Source organism: Artemia franciscana, unplaced genomic scaffold, assembly GCF_032884065.1.
Source record: "Artemia franciscana unplaced genomic scaffold, ASM3288406v1 Scaffold_188, whole genome shotgun sequence".
Classification (NCBI taxonomy): Eukaryota; Metazoa; Arthropoda; class Branchiopoda; order Anostraca; family Artemiidae; genus Artemia; species Artemia franciscana.
Genome location: NW_027062997.1, coordinates 52855 through 76752, shown reverse-complemented (window position 1 = coordinate 76752; position 23898 = coordinate 52855). Strand labels below are relative to the sequence as shown.

Sequence of the window (23898 nt, the reverse complement as noted above, 5' to 3'; positions counted from 1 at the left end):
AATATTCTCTTTTCCATCTTACTAATACAACAAGGTATTTAAATTTTTTTTTTCACGCATGTTTTGAGGGCACAAATTTTTTTTTGTGTTCGTCTTAATGTTTTACTCTGATTAAATCTTGGCTTTATGATTATTAGAATAATAACATACTCAATTGTCCTAATTATGAAGCTTTTAAATATTAATGAAATGTTTCGAATCATAATTATTTGGTGATAAGGGAATAAATGCAACGATTGTTCAAAGAATTGGTCAGTAAGTGATTGAAAAGGAATTAGTGGAGGTTAATTTTAAAGTGGAAAAGCATCCTGGACTTTCAAGGTGAGACTTCTCTCATGTATATTTGTCTATTGTCAAACATGAATATAATCTTCTCTGTCAAAACACAAGTATGCATTTTAACATGGGCGAGGACTCGAAACCGTTTTGTAAAATTTAGATAATAAAAAAATTATTAAAAAAATATGTAAACGTTATGAAAGCTTATAGAAAAACCTTCATATAAACATTATGTTTGCTCCAAGAATTGCGCTTCATTTTTTTTGGAAATTGTGTTACGAAACATCGTGGATCTAGAAGCGAATTATTTTGACATAGTAAAAAACATATTTGATGTAATAATGCTTTTGAACCTGTAAAGTTTTTTAAGAGGAGGAATGGGGAGTTGAAAATAAGTTCGTAAACCCAGTGAAATTTTTTATTGGCTTTTAGAACTTGATTTAACCTATTCCTGTGCATTTGCTTTTAAGCAAATAAGTATATTCTGCAGTTAAGTTTTTAAGTATTTTCTGAAGTTAAACAGAAACACTGAACCGTCTCTGTGTAAATATTTTTGCAGTTTTCTGACATTTGCTATCTGCGCCCCATTTTTAATTAAAACAAAAAATCGTATTAATGTTAACCAAAGATAAACTTCTCGGTATATTCCACCCCATCAGATGATGGGGAGGGTGGATAATAATACTTTTGAACCTTTATAGTTTTTTTCTGAGGAGGAAGGTGGATAGAAAAAAAATTTGTTTGTGAACAAATCCTTAGCAAACGTATCACTAGAGGTGCAGAAGATTGCCATTCTGGCACATTGTAAAAGTTGTAGTTTTTTTTATCATGAAAACATATTATGCTTTCATTTTTCGACCCTATAAAACTTTTTTTTTTCCGGACGGTGTTCGCTTTTTTCATCTTTTCTGTCCCTTTTTTTTATAGAAAAAGCCGTCAAAAACTAAGTGTTGCAATGCTATAGGCTTAGAAAATTGCTACTCTAGCATGTAGTTCAAGTTAGACCGTATCCAAGGGGGGACGCCAGGGATTTTGAACCCCCACCCCGATCTGTTTGACTGACTCGTCAAAACGCAACAAAATGCATATAAAGTTTACTGCTAAAGTTTCTTACTGTTTTCAAAAGTAGAGTTAAGAGAAAGAGTCAAACTTTAGCGTAAAGAGCGGGGCGTTGAGGAGGAAAAGCCCTTTTCATATACGCAGTAATTTCTGTTCATTTTAAGTTTTAATGTTGCTCCTTATTTTCATTAAAAAAAAAAAATTATTATTTAATCTAAAAGTAAGGAGCAACATTAAATTTCGATTCCAACAGAAATTATTCTAATATGAATAAGAAAAAACAGCTCCCCTCTTTCAATTTTATTGGTGGAGGTCTTATTTTATGTGGATTGAACTTTCCACGGAGGAGTTTGTGGCGAGGGTAGAACAATTTTTCATGGATTGGTTGCCACATTCTCCTGCATTGTTTGAAAAATAATCAGAAATTAAATAAAAAATAAATTATTATCAGCTAAAAGTTAGGAGCAACATTAAATTTCGAAACCAACAGAAGTTCTTCCAATATGAATATGAAGAAATAGCTCTTCTCCTCGATTTTTTTTCGTTTTAAGTTTGAATGTTGCTGCTTCCTCTCAGTTGAATAAAAACAGATTTTTTTTTTCTATTTAGTCAACTGAGACTTGGTAGTGGGTATAAATCACAAAAAAACACGTGAATAAAAATATACAACATGTACCCATAAAAAACACGTTTATAACAGGTATAATAAACTAAGGTTTTTAAAACTGATCTTAGAAGTTTGAAGCATCTTGTACCCTCCTCCAAATGTACGGTATTAGTGATTCCATGTCAATGTCTAAGAGACTCTCCTGTTTCACTAGCTGTAATAACCTTTCATTCTTATAAACCATATTGAAAACCAGATAATCTAGGGGATGGCCATAAAATATTATTTGAATTTCTATACATTCCTTTGCTTTCTGCGTAATTTGACACATTTTTTATTTTTCCAAACCTCTGCTTCCTCCCAAGCTTACAGAAAAGTTTAAGCAAGACATGAGTTGTTGAAATACTTACAATTTTTTTTTGAATATTCCAGTGTTTGAAACTAACACTGAAAAGCGTAACACTGAAATCTTAGTTTAGATTCTAAAATAAAGAAAGGAAAACTTTTCTTTTAGTTAAAAACTTAAAAACATCAAAAAAAAAAAAATGAATTTCCCAGAAGAATAAAAAAAGGTAGAAGAAATTCAGGCTATAAGAACTGAAGCCAGGTCAAAAACGCAGAACAGATGTATCAAGAACATGCTACCGAGTTGACAAAGAATCATATCAAACTTACAAAACAAATATATCAAAAATGTAATGACTTTCTTTTTTCATTTATACCTTTTTCATCTATTTTCAATTTTACTCTTTTTTTTCTAACAATTCGTAGTAGCAAACTATATTAAGGAGCTACCAGGCTCAATAGTAACCAAAACACTCAAAACTGAATTTTGATGCCAATACATCCATCAAAAGAATTGAGATTTTATGCTGATTTTAAATATATATATTTCATCGAGTATAGTCTTACCCTTCAAAAGTCAGGACCCTTCGAAAATTGGCCATATTTTTTTTCAAAAACGGCAGAAATACCCCCTAAAGTCATAGACTTAATGAAAATTACACTATCAGATTCAGCGTATCAGAGAACCCTACTGTAAAGGGCCTGTTCCCTCCTCTACAACTCGCTCTTTACGCTGAAGTTTGACTCTTTCTCTCAACTCTACTTATTAAAAAAGTAAAAGACTTTTACGTAAAGAGTGGGGTGTTGAGGAGTGAACAGCCTCTTTTTTATACGGAGTAATTTCTGTTCGTTTTAAGTTTTAATGTCGCTCCTTACTTTCAGTTAGAAAAACTTGTTTTTTTTTATAATTTAATTTCTGAACGTTTCTGAATTAATACATGTTTTGATTGCGGCTTTCTGTACATGAATAAAAATAAAATTTGTATATTAATTTGTTTTTTTGGATAATTGGCTGTCTCATAGTTTCATAGGTGGTTTCATAAGAAACCGCGCCCTCTGGTAGGAGATAATATGTAAGTAGAATTCTTAGCAATTAAATAAAAAAAGATTTTTTCAACTGAAAGTTAGGAGCAAAATTAAAACCTAAAACAAACAGAAACTACGCCATATATGAGGGGGTTTACCTCATCTTCAATCCTTCGTTCTTTGTGTGAAAGTGTTTCGATAACTTCTAAAAAGCCTCATATTCCATCAAAACGGCCATTGTGTCTCATAAGTAATTCTTAAGTGATTGGGACACAAAGTCAAATTTTAGCGTAAAGAGCTGAGAGGAGGTTAACCACCCTCATATATAGAATATTTTTTTTTCGTTTGAAGTTTCAATGTTGCTCTTCACTTTTAGTGGAAAAGTGTTATATTAAATTCAATTTAATCTTTTCAAGTACTGCCAAAAAATCTGGCTTTCTTATTTGTAAAATGTCCTCTTTACGCAGAAAATTTCTCAAAGTAAAGTTTCTTCCACTTAAACTAACCCCCTCCCCAACTGGAAAATTCTCTCTAGACATTTTAATCCTCGTTGAAAATTTCTTACGGACGATTCCACCTAACAATTTCTCTTTAGTATACTTTCATTGAAAAAGGACATTAATTTCTAGTGGTTTTTAAGTAATTTCAGATATCCCCCTCTGTAAAATTTATTTTTGGGAAATTTCCTCACCTCCAATGGAAAGTAACTCTCACACAAATTTTCCCCAAAAAAATTTCTTAAGTGGGAAATACCCCCTCCCATACAAAGACCAACAATTCCAACACCACTGAAAATTTTTCCTGGAACATCTGCACATCTTTAATTTAGTCGGCAAAGACAAAGTTTGTTTTTCGTGTTTGCGTTTCTAACTCGTCTCTTAAAGATTTGTGACAAATATCATGCTAAATCCTCGGATACTTTCCTCTTCGTGAAAAGTTCTTCCCGAGAAAATTTTCTCACAAAAAATTGCCCAAAAATATTCATGCATTTTTCCTAATATTTACTTTGTGTTTTAACAATGTACAAATTGTTTATAGTGCTGGCGAAGAACACAAAAACACTATCGTGTTTGATGAATGCGCCAAAATTGGCTGAAATGTACTTTCGAGTCTGTTCTTTAATAGGGCTTGATTAAGCAAGCGAAATTTTCTCTCAGAACGCCACTAGGTGACTTGAAATCCTAGATAGCGGACAAAAATACGAGTGTGTCAAAACGAGTAGACATGGTCGTTCGAATCGGGTTGTATGAAGTAATCAATGGCAGAGGTTCCGAATAAGAGCTTTAAAATATCCTAAGTTGTACCGTAGTGTCACTAGATACCCCAAATCTAAGAGCGCGGTCGAAAATATGAGTTTGTCAAAATTAAAAGATATGATCACCCAAAAAGGCCAGTATGGGGTAATGGGCTAATCGATGGCAGATGTTCCGAATATGAACGTAAAATGTTGTACTGTGGTACCAAAATATGGTACCAATTGTGAAAACAGTTGTGCCGTAGTGTTGCTAGGCACTCCAGATTCAAGATGGCGATCAAAAATACAAGTTTTGTCAAAACAAAAAGTAATTGACTTCAAATGAGCGGATTAGGAGCAACCGATACTTCAGATTCTGAAAATACACGTATATGCATATAAATATACCTTACTAGTACCGTTGATCCACCTGAGGTCTAAAATTAGTTGATCTGTTAATCCGCTTGGGGTCTTAGTATGAGACCAAGATGCGTCGATTTTATGGCCTTTGTTTACATTTTGCTAAACCAAAATCAGTTAATAGGTGTTAAATCTTCATCTCTTTATTTATTGTAAATGAATCAACTGAAGATAAACAGCTGGTATTAAACATTTAAAAATTATATTTTTATAAGGAACAAAAAGAGACCAATCAAATTTTCTAGTAAAAAAATAAATACAAAATAAGAACATGTTCAACAATTAAAGCACTTTGATTTGCACCAGCATAGTGGTCTACAGTTAAGGTCAAATTTCCTTCAGTGGCATCTTCTTTCACACCCTCTTTTGCAACCACAACAGACTGTCTCGGGACAGGCTTCTGATGCTTGTAAAAGGGAGTATAACCAATAGAGATGCCCCTTTCAATCGGCGCCAAGAACCCAGGAAAAAAAACAGGGAAAAGTGGGTATTGACTTCAGGTTACGACTCCACACATAACCTGGCATGTAGTGACATGTCAGTGCATCTCTAAGGATATGTTTTAGAAATGAGGCACTAGCTTAAGGAAGTCTCTGCAAGTTCTTGGTCTTTTGTCATAGACATGTTTCTTTACTAAATGTATTCACGTCGTCGCAGTCTTGTTTCACGTCGTATGTCTTCATGACAAAGCGTTAAAAGTCGTGTACTTGCTGCTCTGTCACTTTGGAAGGCTGGTTTGTAAGTTGAAGGAAAGTCTCCGTCAGTCCTGGAATGTTTTGTCAAGTGCCTCTTTGGGTGGTGGATAATAGAAGAAACGGTATCAAACAGTTCGTGGTAACGAAGTGTTGTAAGGAGCGACCCGGCTAAATAGTAACCAAAACTCTCAAAAATGGAATTTTGAAACCAATAGTTACATGAAAAGAATTGAATTTTAGTGTTGATTTTAAATATACAAGTTTTATCAAGATTAGTTTTACCCATCAAAAGTTACGAGCCTGAGAAAATTTGTCTCATTTTCGAAAATAGGGGGAAACATTCCCTAAAGGTCATACAATCTTAACAAATATCATACCATCAGATTCAGTGTATCAGAGAACATTCTTGTAGAAGTTTCAAACTCCTATCTATAAAAATTTGGAATTTCGCATTTTTTGCCAGCAAACTGATCATAGATGCGTGTTTATTTGTTTTTTTGTTTTGTTTTTTTCCCCAGAGGTGATCCTATCGACCCAGTTGTCCTAGGATCTTGCAAGATGGCTCATTCTAACGGAAATGAAAAGTTCTAGCGCCCTTTTTAAGTGACAAAAAAATTGGAGGGCACCTAGGTCCCCTCCAGCGCTAATTATTTTCCCAGAGTCAACGAATCAAAATTCTGAGATAGCCATTTTATTCACCATTGTTGCAAAATTTAATACCGATGCCTTTGGGGACGACTTACTCACCTGCTGTCCCCGTGGGAGGGGCCACAAGTTACAAACTTTGACTAGTGCTTACATATAGTAATGGTTATTCGGAAGTGTAAAGACGTTTTCTGGGGGATTTTTAGGTTGGGGGGGGGTTGAGAAAAGGGGAATATGTTGGGGGACTTTCGATGGAGGAATTTGTCATTGGGGAATAAAAGTTTCACGAAGGGAGCGCAGGATTTTCTAGCATTATGAAAAAAAAACAATGAAAAAATAAATATGAAAAAGTTGTTTCAACTGAAAGTTAGGAGAAGCATTAAAACTTAAAAAGAACAGAAGTTATTACGCATATGATGGGCTCACCTCCTACTAATACCTCGCTCTTTACGCTAAAGCAATTTAGCAATTTCAACTATTTATTCTACGGCTTTTGTGATTCAGGGGTCATTCTTAAGGAATTAGGACAAAATTTAAGCATTAGCGTAAGGAGCGAGGTACTGACGAGGGGGCGAACCCCTTCATATATGTAATAAAAATATGAGAGTACAGGAGTTCGTTACGTAAGTTAATTTGTAATTTTTTAATATTTATTACCAATAAAAACATTCGTAAAAAAAGTTCTAGTTGCCTTTTAAAGGAACCAAAAACTCGAAGGGCAACTAGGCCTCCTCCCCCGCTCCTTTTTTTCTCAAAATCATTCGATCAAAGCTATGAGAAAGCCAATTAGCTAAAAAATAAATATACAAATTTCGTTTCAATTATTCATCTGCGGAGAGCCAAAATCAAAACATGCATTGATTCAAAAACGTTCAGAAATAAAATAAAAAAAACAAGTTTTTTTTAACGGAAAGTAAGGAACGACATTAAAACTTAAAACGAACAGAAGTTACTTCGTATGTTAAAGGGGCTGCTTCTTCATCAACTCTCCGGTCTTTTTTAGTGGATGTGAAATCAAAAGGAAATGCTAACACCAATATCATTAAAGCTGCTTGCAATTTTTTCACCAAAGATAATGTAAACGAAGATTTTACAAAATTGTTTGATCAGTGGCAAGGTATGCTACTGGGCAAACAGAGAGGCAAGAAGCTGCTGACACTTTTGCGAAAATTTTGAAAGTTTTCGATATTGTTGTAAGAATTCAGTGAACTTACCAAAGTTCGTTATTTATGAACTTGATGAAGTCCCTACAATTGTTCATGAGGCAAGCCCTCACCAAGGTATTCAAAAAGGTAAATGATTTATGCCTAGAATTCAAGAACTTTGTGTCAACAGATAAAGTGGGGGGCCTATGCTGTCACAGGACGAGTAAAGCTTTCATTTCCTTTTGATTTCACATCCACTAAAAAATTCAGCACACTATTCTGTAGTAGTCCATCCGGTATTGCCCTGGGATGTACCCCAATAAACAAGGGAAGTTTTGGCCCTCATTCCAGGCAGGTACAATGGCACTTGTAATGGGGAAGTGCCCTTCTTCTGCTTGTCAACTGGGGGTACATGAAAACGGCTTGGCATATTTATTTTTACGAAATATTAATATATGACCTAAAAATAGGTCAATAGATTACAACATTTTTAATTCCTATAATAATAAATTATAATTTTGAATGGATTTTGACTCTGTAAGATTTAATTTGTTGTAGGTCTACTAAAATTTTAGTAAACGTCTTTATTAAAATAATATTTATAGTTTCTTATTAAATTTATTTATTTGTGGGCTCTCTAATTTATATTGATGAATAGCATTAACAACATCATGCCACATAAAGCTGAAGCAAAAATGGTACGTCATATAAAGGGAGACGTGGACCAAGGGGGCCTAGCCCCTGGGGGTCCATAAATTGAAACTAGGTTACACTCGTGAAGGGCTCATAAATACAAATGGAGGAGGAAGAAGGCACCTCTGGTACACACTGAGCAGGACCCATTGGTCTGTTGACACGTTCCTTTAGTTGCAAACCTTCTTCCGGCAAGGGGTTAAATTGTGTGATACTGAAGGATACCATCGTGAGAGAATCCTTTGCAGGAGGACAACTGCGAAAGAGTGGAAGATCCAGACTTGGACAACGGCCTCTGCGAGCTGGGGAGTGCGATGGTAGGCTCCGACAAACCACTCAGGGGTTGGCGTCCCTACCTGCTGAGCTTGAAAGTGTTGGGTACTATAAGGTCCCGACTCCTGTCGCTATAGGGGACACCCCCACCCTTGCTGAGTCTAAGTATGAGGTCTTATGACCACTCCTTTTTTGATGAGGCAAAGTCTGTCTTAAGAGTTCTTTTTTCTGCTGTTTGAGCCAACTACCCATCAGTCGGTATTTAACTAGTTTTTAAAGTAAAAAAAAACACGCCTCAGATTGGACTTCCTTTCAGTGGAATACAAAATGCGTACCCAATGCAACACTCAGTATCAAGAGTGGGCTGAATTCTTTTCTCGGGGGAACGATATTTGCCTTCTTTCTTTTTACATCGCAAAAGCTTTTGATCGTGTATGGCAAAAGGGACTTCTTTGTAAAATCAAAGTCTAAGGATTGTGATTACATCAACAAATGACTCCTCAAAGATATCAAACAACGATGACATGCTAATTTTTAGTTTTTGGAGCTCTTTACTTTTCTTTGAAAAAATCATTACATAGAAAAAGATTTAAATTAATATTTGAAATCAGCATGAAAAGTTCATTTTTGGTATAAAAAAATTCTTGATCTATTGGAATCAAAAATTACTTTTAAGACTTTTGGTTACTATTGAACCGCGTCACTTCTTACATGAAGTCTGTTTTCACAAACTGTTTGATTAATTTGAAAACTTTTTTTGCATACTTGGGGGTTTAGCCAATCAAAATGTACTACTTGCATACTAATAGGGCCAGTATTACAGCAACTACTACTGCTGTTAGTGCTATTATTACCTTTACTACTACTATTTTTTCTACTAATACTTCTAAAATTACAAAGGATAAGAGCATTAGGGTGGTATGTTCGGGAAATATTTAGCCGGAAGTTATATTAAATCAAAGAAAATTACATGTATGCTGATGTTAAAAGGGTATATCAGGGATTTCTCAGGTATGGCTCAAAGTCTTAAATTGAAACTTCTAGGGTAGGTTGAGTGCAAATGCTAAACTGGAAAAAGCACGGTGTGAATACTATTATGACTGATTGTAGTAAAAATCAATATTTTTTAAGCCTAGAACTAAGAAGATATTCTTTAATTGCAGCCGATAATGGCTACTTTAAGCAAAGCAGAAACTGAAAATCAGTTCATAGGATCCGAAGTCCAAAGTATGGAGCATGAAAATAACGAGGTATAAATATTTGGCATTTTCCTATTTTTGTATCATAGAACATATTTTAACTGCACCTTTCTGATACGGTTGCTCTACCCTTGAATTTCCAGATTTAATAAAATAAAAAATAACCTTTTTGAAGACCTCATCCCTGCCATGTACCTTAGGGCTAATACGTAATATCATTGATGATACCACTCTATAATAGCTAGAATCTTTATTAAAAAAATTCAAGGATCTAATTTGATTTTCAATTAAAAGTTTTAGTGCCCTATTTACGGGTCAAAAAGAGATTAGAGTGAAAGTAACCTTCCTCTCGAGACCAATTATTTTCCAAAAACACCCAGTCAACATTTTGAGATGGCCATTTTGTTCAGCTTAGTAAGAAGGTCCATTAACGATGTCCTTAGGGATATTTTTTTGTCTATCCCCCCCCCCCCAAATATGCAATAGCCCATTGTGCCCTCCCACTTGCATATTCAACCCATGAATGCCGATTTTCTTAGGGGTATATAAGCAATATCACAGGTGGTCCTACTCTATAATGGTTAGAATTACTATTAAAAAAATTTTAAGGACCCAATTCATTTGGAAATTAAAAGTTCTAGTGCCTTATTTACTATTCAAAAGAGACTAGAGTGATAACAGCCCTTCCCACAAGCTCAATCATTTTCCAAACACACCCAGTGAACATTTTGAGATGGCTATTTTGTTGAGCATAGTAAGACGGGCCAGTATCAAAGTCCTTAGGGAAATTGGGTAGGTCAACCTCCCTCCCAATTATGCGATTGACCACTTATGTTTTATCACTAAATTTTGCGTTTGAACTAAATTAAGGTACTTTGTGTATGATTGCTAATAAGACACCTCAGCAATGTATCGAGAATGACTGGAGTTATTAAATTGAATCGTTGAAAGTCTTGGGGGGTTTTAGGATTGGAAATTAAAAAAATTAAAAATAATAGAGTGTAACGAATTGAAAAGATATTAAAGAGTTGAACTTACAAAGGTATGAGACAGTTGCTTGTGCTTTCGCTAAGATGCAACTCTGTATTTGGTTCTTGGATTGAAGCTGAAGACTTTCAAAATATCTATGTGAAATTCATGTTCAGCGCGTCTAACCCCATCAATTACAATTTGAATTAAATAAGTGATTTGTTGATAAAACTCTATCCATCCATCAAATTTAAGGGGAAGTATGAATTTACTCTTGTTCATTATATTCTTGAGAACACATATGATATTCTGAAAAAGGCATCGCACATATGTGATTTATGTTGGATCTCATGATTTGCGACTCGTTACTGAGGAATGGATAGAATCAATTAATTCGTGCGAAAATTCATTCATCACCTCACCACACTAGGAATATGGTAGCCTAAATTATTTTTGTCGTGCAATCAGTAAAATAATATTTGCTCATAAGAGTTGGGGATTCCACTTTAACTATTGAACGGAACACGGCAAGATTTAAATTAGTTCTCCCTTTGACAATGAGAAGGTTATTCTTAATGACAATCTGAAAGATGTCCTTGGTTTTAAGAAAAATTTAATCACTGGTTTAAATTTAAGTGCCGGAGGTATCTGTGGGATATAATATGTCATTTTGAAGACTATCCCTCTGGCTTCTCGTTAGATACTTGTATGATTTTTTACACGTCCTTTGTCGAGACACTGAAAATTGGTAGTACCAATGTCGTGCTGTCAATAGAAAAATCTCTGCTTAACCATGACACTGAGAAGATTATTTTCAATTATAATCTGAGCAATGTTCTTGGTTTTAAACAAAATATAATTTAATAATTGAAGCACTGGAACGTATCATTTTGGCAGACTGTCCCCCTGGCTTTTCATTACACATTTGTATATTTGTTTTTCACATCCTTTGTTGAGACATCAAGAGTTGGTATTACCTATGTCCCCTTCTACGTATTCTCAAACGAAAAACACCTCATGAATACATTCAAAGCTAAAATATAAAGCACCTTCAATATATCCCTGTCAACACTTCGTACTTAGAACTCTGTCAGCTAACATTAAAAAGTGAATTTGTCAACCCTCTAGCAATAAAAATGGGTTTGGTTTTAATTACATGTCATTTTTGACCCATTAGAATATGAGATGGGTCTTAGAAAAAAATACTTGTGTTTGTCCTGATATTGATTGCTATGGTGCTATTCTTGGACCACGACAATTTGTCATGGAATGGACAATTACAGGAATCGTTCGTCAATGTCCGGTTACGGTCTTGGTAATTAGTTTACTAAGTTGTTTCAATCTGCATTATCCTTAGCAAAAAATATATTACACGGATTGCCACAGATTTTGCGTCCTCTACATTACATGATTGGGGCCTCTGGGAAGGATTTTGAAATAGTGTTTTACAAAATATTAGGTCCAGTGCACGATCCGTGGGTGAGTGATTGAAATTACGACAAAGCAGAAAAGGTTTAGAAAGGGCGAGAAACACCTTATCACTCCGCAGTCTTAAATCAGACTGAAAGTATGAAACAACGCTCTTCTCAAGGAAGAAAAAGAAGTAAAAATAGTTAGATCGAAAAAGGATTTCTTTTCCTAGAAATGGCATATCTACCACATAAAGAATCTGATCCTACAGTCAACTTATCTTTAAATCTTTTCGGTACAAAAAATAATGATATGAGTGAAAAATATGGTTACTATGAACAATTTTATTTGCAAAAACCGCTCTCTGAAAATGTACATTTACAAATTTATTCCAGTAAAGATTGTTTCTAGCAATAAAAATCTAACAATAAAAAACCTAGTGTAGCCAAAGTATTTGTTTAGGCAAATCAGTGTCTACATAAATGGAACATTGTTGAGCACAAGCAATAATCTTTCAAATCATGAAAGTTATATATAATTCATAATAATGACTCCAATGTCCTTTAAGAAATTGAGAGGTATGACTATTGGATTTAAATATAAAAAGAACATCGACACTAGCAGTACACTTAGAGAGATGACAACTAAACATTTACACTTGGCTGGGAAAAAAAATCACGAAATATTTAATATACATTAGTGGTTGGCTCCTAATGTAAAGATTGATATAAAAAAACAATTTGCTCTATCCAATTTTATTTTGTGAAAAATAGTTGACACTGTACCTGATGTGGCAGTCTCTCTCACCTCCGCAATACTTCATGTGCAAAATCAACAAGTTATGAGCTCTGTTGCTTTGGCAATTGAAAAATTAAGAGCTAGTGGAAGAAATATCTATCTGCTTGTTCCTTATAAAAGCACGAATCAACAACTTATTGGTATTGGTTCCCGTACATACACCAATTCTTCATTTTTCAATAGAAAAATTCAATCAGAACTTACTTTGGCTTTTGTGAAAAGTGCTAGTGCCGTTGGATCATGGCCAAATTCTCCACATAACTTAGAAATGTTTGGACTTTCATCTCTTGTTTGTAAAGTAAGGTCCAATAGGACTTTATATGAGTTGACAATGCATGTCATAGATCAAGATTCACAATTATTTGAAAATAGTATAACTGAAGAAATGTTTCCAAAAACTTATTTTATCATTGGATTATATTTATCCAGTGCTGATGATATGACTATTGTCTGAAAGGGTTCAGTACGTTTAGAGTTTACCTTTGCCGAGCCATTTGAGGAGAATATTGTATTAATCTTACTAAATCAATTTGTAACCTATTTGGAATTTACCCCTGAAATTACCATGTTGGATTCTCTCGAGCATATTCAAACCTTTGACCCTATCCTTATCATTTTCAATAGTAGAAAATCAACTGTGAAGACGGGGAATTTTGTGTGTATATTTCAAACAGCAAAGAATATTGAATTGTTGATCCTCTTGGCTTACCATATACATTCTACATGCCTCACATTGAAAACTTTCTTGAGCAAAGTGGAAAATCTATTATTCAAAATCAAATAAGAGTACAAGATTTAGAAGCCAAAGCTATGATTTTCTTGCACTATTATATCTTATTTTTTGATGTCGCGGATATGCTTACAGTGAATTTCTAAGCATTTATGGTGACAATCCTTGATTGAATGGGTTTCTAGTCGAAATACTCTTTCTTAACTGTTTAATATAAATTTTAGTAGCCTAAAAGAACATTAATTAAAATTTTTTTGTAAATTCGTTTGTTCATAAAACTTTTATATACAAAAACTCTGTGCTCATTATATTTGTTCTTCCACATGTAGGTAATTTTTGGAAATGATACATTGCGGCAGCTCGTCAGGATTCAACTAGTATTTAACTTGGCATGCGAAGTCAGGGTCAGATTTTCTGCAATATAATATAACTTAATTTTATTATATTCTTCGTAAAGTCAATAGTACTATTTTGATTCATATTATAGAATACACGTGTTTCAATTTGTTTATTTCAAGCAATGTCACACAGAAAATTCTCATATGAAGATTCACTTTCTGTAACAGCTAAATAAATGGGTATAGGATTACAATTATAGTAGCCAGGATATTCACAGCAATTTCGTAAAGGCCAGACTCTTATTATTCTAGCAATTGAAGTATTGACTAGGTTTTACCTCCTGAAACAATTTAAAACCATGGCAACACCAGTCTCTTAAAAATGAACTAAATAACATTTCGTGTTTTTGGCAATCATGCCAGGGTAAGTATTTTCCCGTTCATTATACTTATCATAATGACGATTGTAGCATAGGAAACCTCTAATTTGAGAGTCACAAAACTCTTCAACACAGGAATTAGAGTCTTTAATATATACTGCAAATCCTCTCAGCAACTTACAGTGATATTATAAACAACACTTTTCATTATAGTCATCAACAAAGCTATAATTTTCAAAGGTTAACTATCCGCCCATTTATACAAACATATGTAAAAAAAATTCGTTGTTGACTGTCTCACTTTCAAAAATAAACTCGTTGGGTAAAATGAAAGTCTTCTGGGAGGAGGAAGAGCTACACCACAAAACTTATTCGACTTATTTGTTGTTTTATTGCTTACTGGCCGTCTGGGTAGTTGTTAAAAGCCAAATCACCATGTCATTTTATTTTGTTTCAATTGTTATATCAACAAGTTGAGTAAATGCATATAGGCCACAACGTAAAAGTTTCATGCAATAGTCGAAAGATGGAGACTCATTTCTCATTATATCGTTAAGCAGTCCTTGTGAAAATATTTTTCTTTGAAAAAATAACTGTAGAAAATTTTCATCTACTTTCAAACATTTTTCCATAGTCACTAGATTCTGTATGATTTTTTTTTTTTTTTTCAAATCCACTTATTATCAATCCTGACACTCACCACCGATTATAGAAAAACTTTAGATCTCGCTAGTAACAGACGTACTCCTTTTTTGTAGATTGATTCAGATCAATTTCTTCAATATATTTCTTCCGATTTGAATCTGCTTAATAGTATAATTTACTGCGTAAATATTTTGTCGCATTCTAGGGTTAGCCGTCAACCCTTTATAATTTCTATTGTAGCATTAGACACTATGGGTTTCTTTTCACTACTGTTAGTGCCTGCGATATCAAACAGAGTAAAACTATCCATTCCTAAGGAGTAACATCCTTGATGTTGAAATACTGAACTCTTTTTCATTACTGAAGCAAAGTCACGTAAGATTGCGTTACCCTCAACTTCAAATACGGAACATGCAAAAGTAAACAATCCCCATGACGTAACACCTGCTGGATGTCAAGGAATCCAGGAGTAGGGCTGACATGGAAAGCAGGGATAAGGTTGACATGAAAATCAGTGAGAGGGACTTCTACTATAACGATTATGTTTGTTACTACTCTTACTACTGCTGATAATGGGGCTAGCTACAACTGTGAGTCCTTTCAATCGTTACTATTTTTGAGTGCGAATACTTGAATTGCATCCATGATTGTGACTAATTGTAACTCCAACTACTCATGACTTTGACTGCTTTGAACTCAGATTGCAACAACATGCTATTTTGACTGTAATTATTCCTTATTTCTGCAGCTACTAATGACTGTGACTGCAAGTAATTTTAACTCTGGCTGCAAATATTTTACACATAGGTTATGACTGTTTGCAACTGCAAGTACTTCTGGTTACCACTGAAGCTAATTGGAATTGCGACTGAAGCTACATGTGGCTTTGACTATTTTTAATGGCAATTGTGAGTTCTTGCAGCAGCTACTACTGCAACTGTAATTTTAGTGAATATATATCCTGGTCATAAGCCTACAAGGATACACGACAGAAAAATCTAGTGTCGTGGGCGAAAAATTATTAATAAGTAACAACTATTAATAAGTTTTGTTTCTAACAATTTTTTTTCGTTACCGTACAAATCCTCTTTGGTAGTCGCGGTGAAAATACATGATGGATATTTCCATTTTAAAATTTAAAAAAAATCAAAATTTTCTACACACCAAGTTTTTATGTCTTATTTTCTCCCCTCCCTTCAATGTTTTTTTAGATTTGATGAGAATGTAGTTGTTAAAATACTTTTTATTGCCCTTTTAACCTCATAATAAATTGAATAGTTACTTTTATAGTCAAAAAATCTTCAATTTGTATTTGCCAACACTGTCTGCGTAGTTGAAAAATTATATCTGTTACTATTCAGGTTGTAATTTTTTTGCCAAATATTTATCTTTCTATAGATTTTCAATTTGGAGTTAGAAATCGGACAAACTACTAGCATGCTGAGTGAAACTAGTCAAGACGGTAACACTCATAACTGGGAGGTTTTTGTACGTGGCAAAAACAATGCCCCTATTGAAAATATCATTAATCGAGTGGTGTTTCGATTGATATTATTTCCTGATCCAGTAAGAAGTAAGTTTCTCTTTTATATTTATTTTGACCATTCTTAGTTTTATAGTTGTTGTTTTTTTCGCCTTCTAGTCTTTTGTAAGAAAATTGCTGGTTTTTCTTCTATTGTAGGTCCAAATAATCGACCCTAAGGGTGTTAAACAATTTGTAGTGTGGAAATAGGGGCTAAGGTTTGAACAGCTTATAGCTCAATCTTTTGACTATAGATAGTAGATTCAGTAGTTAATTCCTTTTTTCGTCACAATTTGCTGGTTTCAAACGGTATATTTCTATCGTAAAAAACACACTTCACATTAAAAAAACTTGCTATTTCCTGGCAACTAGATTCTTCTGAAGTAGAAGGGTCTTTTCCAGCAATTTTTAAGGGGTTTGGGAAAAGCCTGGGTTGAGAAGTATCCATTTACCTGAGAACTATGTATTATGAAAATAGCACGCATGTTCAAAATATTGAAGGATAATATTTTATTTTAAAAGAAGGGTGGTTGAGGCTTTTTTGACCATTTATTGGCTCTGAATTCCGTCTATTGGGTTTGGATTGGAGTGTATTAATTGGTAATTTTCAGAAAATGATCAGGGAGATGACTAATTGACAAAAAAGAAAAATTGGAACGCTACTAATACTACAACTACCACTAATTCTAATGCTACCACACCTACTACTGCTGCCAATGCTATCAATATAACTACTATTCTATAGCGAGTCTTAATATGGCTGGTGTTATTTAAATAAACATCTAAAGAAAAGTTAAATGGAAAGATGAACTAAATCAAATTATACTATGTGCATGCTGGTTGCTGATACTGGCGTATCAGCAATTTTTTTTTAACAGCCCATTATATCAAGAGGAAACTTCAGGGGCATTATGGGTTGGATGTTCTGTACCTGCTACTAATACTACTACTACTATTAAACTACTCCAACTACTATTTCAATTGTAACAGCTTGAAAGGCTTTGAAGATTTAGATGAAATGAAGGTCAAAAGAAAATCAGAAGTATATACCAGCATTATTTTTTGAACCGTTCATCATGTCAAAATGATGTTGCAACTGCTATTACTATTACTACCACTACTGCTATGATACTAGTACAATTAAGACTAGGTGCCTGAAGGTGAAAATTCGACAGAATATTTCGGGGGAATTTAAACTAAATCAAAACACACTGTGTAAATGCAGGTTGTGAAGAGATTTATCTCAAAAATACATTTGGGTATTAAGTTGAAACTTTCAAAGAATGCTTAAACGGGAGGATCAATTGACAAAAAGGTAATATACGCATGTCATTACTAACACTACAACAATTGGTACTTTTACTAATACTACTACAAATATTAAACGACTTCAACTACTATTTCAATTGTAAAAACTTGCCAGGCTTGGGACGCTTAGATCAAGTTTATGTCAAAAGAAGCTCAGAAGCACATATCAGCATTATTTTTCAAACGGTTCATCGTGTCAAAATTAAACTTCCGTGTCATCATGAAAAGGATATTGAACTGACCAAAAGGAAAGATGTACATGCTTCTTTCACTATTAATACTGCTGCTACTACTACTATTACTACTACTAATAATGCAACACTAACACTGTTTCTACTTCTTCTACTACCACCGCAACCACAATGATACTAAAACTGTTAAAGCTCAGTATATAATGGTAAAATTTGAAAGAATATTGATGGCAAATTCGAACGAACAAATAACACTTACTTACTTACTTAGAAATTATCCTCCTACGCCTGAGGGCGCATAAGGCAGCAACAGTGATTCGCAGTGACGATCTGTCCTGAGCCCTCGACCAAAGCTCCTCCATCAAAGACCTCTCCAGCTTCAGTTCCTCCTCTAACATCCTGCCAATGGTAATTTTGGGTCTCCCTGACTTGCGGAGCCCAGGAGGTGTCCAACACCATATGTCATGAGGTAGCCTTCCATCACCCATTCGTACCATTTGCCCCCAATATATCCATCGTTGCTTTCTGATGGCATCAAGGATGGGGGTATGATTTGTCATGATATGAATCTCATCATTTCTTATTCTCTCCCCCAATGTATATTCAAAAATGATCTTAGGCAGTTATTATCGAATGCCCTAGTCGTTTTCCTAGTTGTGCAGTGATGCTCCAAGTTTCACAGCCATATATAAGGACGGAGAGGACATTGCTATTATAAATTCTGAGATTTAGCTTCTGGGAATATTTTTTATTACTCCAAAAATTTCTAAGACAATTGAAAACAGAGCCAGCCAATGCTGTTCGGCACAAAATTTCTCTTTCAGGATTGGCATCTTGCGTAAGAATGTTGCCGAGATATTTGAACTCTCTCACTACTTCAATTTCCTCATTATTGACCAAGAGTCCCTCAGCTAAGTTAGGAGTGATCGCATTTGACATTGATTTAGTCTTGTTAGCGCTTATGGAGAGTCCAACAGCATTTGCCACACGCCCAAGCTCATTTATATTGTGTTGTATAGCTTCTGATTCATGAGCGAAGAGTACAATATTGTCCGTAAAAACACCATCATGAAGTGCTCTTAGTGGGTTTAATTGTAGACCCCCACTGAAGCTACATCCACGAAGGACAAAATCTATGACTATGGCGAATAACAGTGACGATAAAATGCAGCCCTACCTTACATCTGAATGAAGGGTGGACCAGTCCGTTAGGCCACCCTCGGTTTGTGCTGCGCACATATTATCAAGGAATAGCACTTTAATTATATTTGCAATTTTGATCGGATCCCGTAATGCATTAAAATTTTCCAGATAGTCTTGCGGTGTATCGAGTCGAAGGCCTTGAGAAAGTCTATATATACTGTGAGTAGTTGAACCTGCCATTCATTAGACTCTTCGAGCTGGAATCTCAGGCTAAATATTAGGTCAAAACACGATCTGTTTTGGCGGAATCCATGTTGTTCATCTCTCAGAACTTTCTCCACTTTACTTTTAATTCTATTCAAAGTAAGGCTCAAAGTCATTAGAGCCTCTTTTACTTCACTCAGCAAGAGAGGTCCGGAATATATTCCAAGATCGAACATTGTTTCTTCAGGAAAATTTAAAGAAGTTGTGGGAGGGACCTGATTTAATACCTCACTGAAATGCTCCATCCAGCATCGGTTTATATCATCTGTCTGGATTATTTTATTTTGTGTCTGGAAATTTATATATGTCTGGAAATTTTATTTTGTAAATCTAGGGGAATTTTTTTTTTATATTCTTCGGTTTTTTAGGCTAAAATGATCAAAATAAGTTATTTCTTCTACAATCTACGAAGTTCTGTTTACCTACCGGAACCAGTGTTTTTTTTAGATATAAAGGTTGTTGCCATTATACTTACTTTCAACCCCTCCTCTATTAGTCAAAATTTCTAGAAAAAAAAATAATTTTTTTCTAAAACTTGAAAAAAGAATACGACTTGACCGTAATAGAATTAAGGAAGGCTGAAAAAGACTACAAAGGAAGCACGCACTGAGAGATAACCTGTAAGTACAATTCTTGTTACAATAAAAAAAAAAATCAACTAAAAGTAAGGATCCAGATTGAAACCTAAAACAAACAGAAATTATTCCATATATGAGGGGGTTTGCCTATTTTTCAATCTTCGTGCTAAAGTGTTTTGATAACTTTTAAAAAGCTTTATATTTCATAAACGGCCATTGTGTTTCAAAAGTAATTCTTAAACAATTGGGACACAAAGTCAAACTTTAGCGTCCACCCCTTTGATCATTGGACACCCCTAGTCAACTAGCCGACCACTCTGAGACAAACACTAAGCTGCTTTTATCCAAATGTGTACACTAAAGTAAGGCATTAAAGCTAGTCAAATACTCATTCAGAAAATTTAGATAAATCCTATAGAAGAAAATACAACAAGTAGTGATGCGTTTCTTATGTATTATTTAGTTATTTATGGCTGGTTTTATGTTGGTACATTCGGCTAATGCCTTTGTAACTGTTAGGTTAGGAACTAAATATTTATTGTCAGTTCTGATATAAATATCTTTCTTTTGGTTTTAGTTTCCTTTCTGGTTAGCTTTTTCTCAGTATCGTTTATGTATATTTTTGATCATCCTCTAAACCATATACCAATTACTTTGTTTGTTTGTTTTTGTGCTAATTATAAATTTTCTTTTGATTTATTATTTATTTTAATTTTATGTTTTAAATTTATACGACATGTTTACTTGTTTTTTTTTGCCAATTGTTTATTTGCCTTCATATAAATGCAAACATGAGTGCCTTATATGAAGGTTTTTTGGTTAGATTTTCATGTTTTTATGGTTAAGTTATTCAGGTGAAATATGTATTATGTACTATACTCTTATTGGTCATTTAGTACCTTTTGTTGGTTCTCAATCCTACGCCTGAACGGAAGCGAGAGCTTGGCTACTACTATAGTTTATTTTACATAACTAAACTAGAAACATAAATGCACCAAAATATACTCATCTTAGGTTTACTCAACTGAACTTGAAATTCAACTGCACTTATGAAATCACTCCCCTTATCTATATATACCCAAACTGACATATACCCAAGCGAAACCCACAAGATATTCCCAGAAAATGATAAAATACTCAAGAAACTAAAGTGAAATTGACACTTCCATCTATTTAGAATCCACTTAACCCGGTATAAACCCTAGTGTACAACACCTCCCTCCTTACATTGAACCGTCCCGGTTCAAATTAAAAAGAAACAAAAAAAAATAACAACATCTGACAATTTAAAAGACATACAATGTACATTTTAATCACTTCTGTCCATTTTGAAGCAGCTCGCACTTAAAATGTCAATTTTTGCTATATCTTAGAGAAATCTTGGGAGTTGCATTGCAAACGACTGGCTCATTATCACATGCAACTGAAAGTTTAAGACAGACCGGCTTATCACCACAACCTACCGAAAGCTTATGACCTACATTGGAAAAGTCATGTTTCCACCATATCACTGTCTCACTTGTAAACGAACTTCGATGAACAGATGTTACTCTCAATGACAGCAAAACGTTAGGAGAACAAGACAGATTCAATATGTAAATCAGGAATAAATACTTAAATCAGGATCAAATGCCTAAATCAGGATAAAATAGGTAAATCAGGATGAAATAGCTAAATCAGGATCAAATAGGTAAATCAGGACCAAATGCGTAAATCAGCATCAAATACGTAAATCAGCTCAATGTAAAACTTGGGATATGACTGCTACATCTGGAGATAACTAGATGACTTAGATGTACAGCATACAAGGATGATAATTGTTTGAAGGATTACTGAGTTTAAGTTATACTTCGATAGGAATAGTTCATCAATTTAGATACTGCAGGCCAAGCCCGTGGCTTGCTCTTCTGCCTACATGATGCTTCGAAGTAAGTTTGGAAAATGGAGAAATGAATAGCAAGAGAAATCTCGTCTCCGAAAAGTATGGTTCTCATGTCACGTCGATGAAGCTAATCTGGGGTGATCAATGAAGATTTGAAGGGCATTGCACTAATACTTTATTCAAAAAATTTAATTATTTTTGGTAATTTTAAGCAAATCTAAGAATTTTGCATCAAAACGGCCATTGCGTCTCAGATGTAATTCTTAAGTAATTGGGACACAAAGTCAAATTTTAACGTAAAGAGCAAAGTATTGAGAGGGGGTTAACCACCCTCGGATACAGAATATTTTTTTTTCGTTTGAAGATTCAATGTTGCTCCTCACTTTTAGTTGAAAAGTGTTATTTTGAATTCAATTTTATCTTTTCAAGTACTGCTGAAAAATCTGGCTTTCCTGTTTGTAAACTGTCCTCTTTACGCAGAAAATCTATCAAAGTAAAGTTTCTTCCACTTAAACTAACCCCTCCCCCACTGGAAAATTCTCTCTAAACACTTCAATCCTTGCTGAAAATTTCTTACGGACGATTCCACCTAACAATTTAGTGGTTTTTAAGTAATTTCGGTTATCAATTACGCAATTGACATGTTGGTCATTCACAGTAAAATTTCATTAATATCAGGATTCAAATATTGGTAATTTAAGTCAATCAGAATTTGTCGTAAAATATTATCGTTGAATATATACGGTCGACTTGTAAGAGGCAGGCGCTGTAGTTGATAAGTTAAAATCAATACCATCTACTGTTTGGTCTCTTTTACCTTTTTTCAAGCTTCTTAATTTAGTTTTTCTGAGCGACTGGTGTCAGAGACTAATCATTGCAACTATAATTTTGTTAGATACAGATGAGGTTATAGAAACGCTAGATGGGGTTAGTGGTACCGTTTGTTGTTACTAGTGTAATTTTTCAGTGTCATAAGCTTGGTACTGCAAACGAAATTTAACTATAGTGATAACAAATAAAGAAGTATTACGAATTTAAGAAATAAATATCAGGACATATTTGTATGTAAAACTGACAATCAATGCGTAAATTGCTAATTATATTCTGATCTTGAGAAGACAAGGGGGCTACTAGCCCTACTCCTTTGAAATTTGTCTCGTTTTGAGTTTGAACCGATTATATATTGTAATTTATGTTCGTTTTGTTTTTGTTCTCTTATTAAATGTTAATTCTGATAGTTTTACGCATGGAAGATAAGAAAAACTAACTTGTGGAATTTGAGAACACTTTCGTCCCTAAAAAATAAACAATAAGAATTCTTTGGCTCCCTAAGCCAAGTATGATGAATGATTTTACTCAGTGAAATAAAATAAAAAGAACACGTTTTTTCAACTGAAAATAAGGAGCAACATTAAAGTTTAAAATGAAAAGAAATTATCCCATGCATGAAAGGGGCTGTCCCCTCATCAACGCTGTGCTCCTTATGGTATAGTGTTTAGTTACTTTAAGAAGAAGAGTTGTGACAAAGAGGCAATCTTTAGCGTAAAGAGCGGGGCGTTAATGAGAGGACAGCCCCTTTCATACATTGAATAATTTCTGTTTATTTTAAGTTTGAATGTAGTTGACGTATATATATATATATATATATATATATATATATATATATATATATATATATATATATATATATATATATATATATATATATATATATATATATAATTTTTTTGGGGGATTAGTGCCATCTATCCATACTCAAAGTTTTGCCAATTTTGTTTTTCTTCTTTCAGGTGCACACTGTCAACGCAAAACCATTGGTGAAGAATTTTCAGTCGAGCGTTGTTTTTAATTAGTCCTTTATTTTGAGATTGAAAAAATAAATATTAATGTCTTATTCCTATTTTGTTTGAATTATTGTTGGAGGTGACTTATTTACATTCATATTACTTGCATTCCTGTAAATAAGGGTAGATGAAACTCTCACAGGCTAGTAAGAAGGCTCATTCTTTTCCCCATTCAAATATTTGAAGGAAACACCAAAATATGCTGATTCTGGATATAAGCCTTTTAGATGCCAGTTTCAGTTCCATTTATTGTGGTGCTTTTTCATTTGACGTTTT

The 23898-nt window shown here is 34.0% G+C and overlaps 1 protein-coding gene across 1 annotated transcript; it reads left to right on the top strand.

Moving 5' to 3' along the window:
• The first annotated feature begins 267 nt into the window (after positions 1-267).
• On the top strand, positions 268-23678 carry LOC136042724 (protein AF-9-like). The gene is made up of 4 exons (XM_065727684.1): positions 268-321; positions 9585-9671; positions 16289-16463; positions 23569-23678. Exons 2-4 carry the CDS (start codon positions 9591-9593, stop codon positions 23625-23627), a joined length of 315 nt encoding a protein of 104 aa, XP_065583756.1. The 5' UTR covers positions 268-321; positions 9585-9590; the 3' UTR covers positions 23628-23678.
• The last annotated feature ends 220 nt before the right edge of the window (positions 23679-23898 follow it).

What these genes read in the sequence shown, in the direction of transcription:
- LOC136042724 (XM_065727684.1), top strand. Translation starts at nt 9,591, where the DNA reads ATGGCTACTTTAAGCAAAGCAGAAACTGAAAATCAGTTCATAGGATCC. An exon ending in TGGAGCATGAAAATAACGAG is followed by an intron (nt 9,672 to 16,288) that starts GTATAAATATTT and finishes ATCTTTCTATAG; the next exon opens with ATTTTCAATTTGGAGTTAGA. An exon ending in ATTTCCTGATCCAGTAAGAA is followed by an intron (nt 16,464 to 23,568) that starts GTAAGTTTCTCT and finishes TTCTTCTTTCAG; the next exon opens with GTGCACACTGTCAACGCAAA.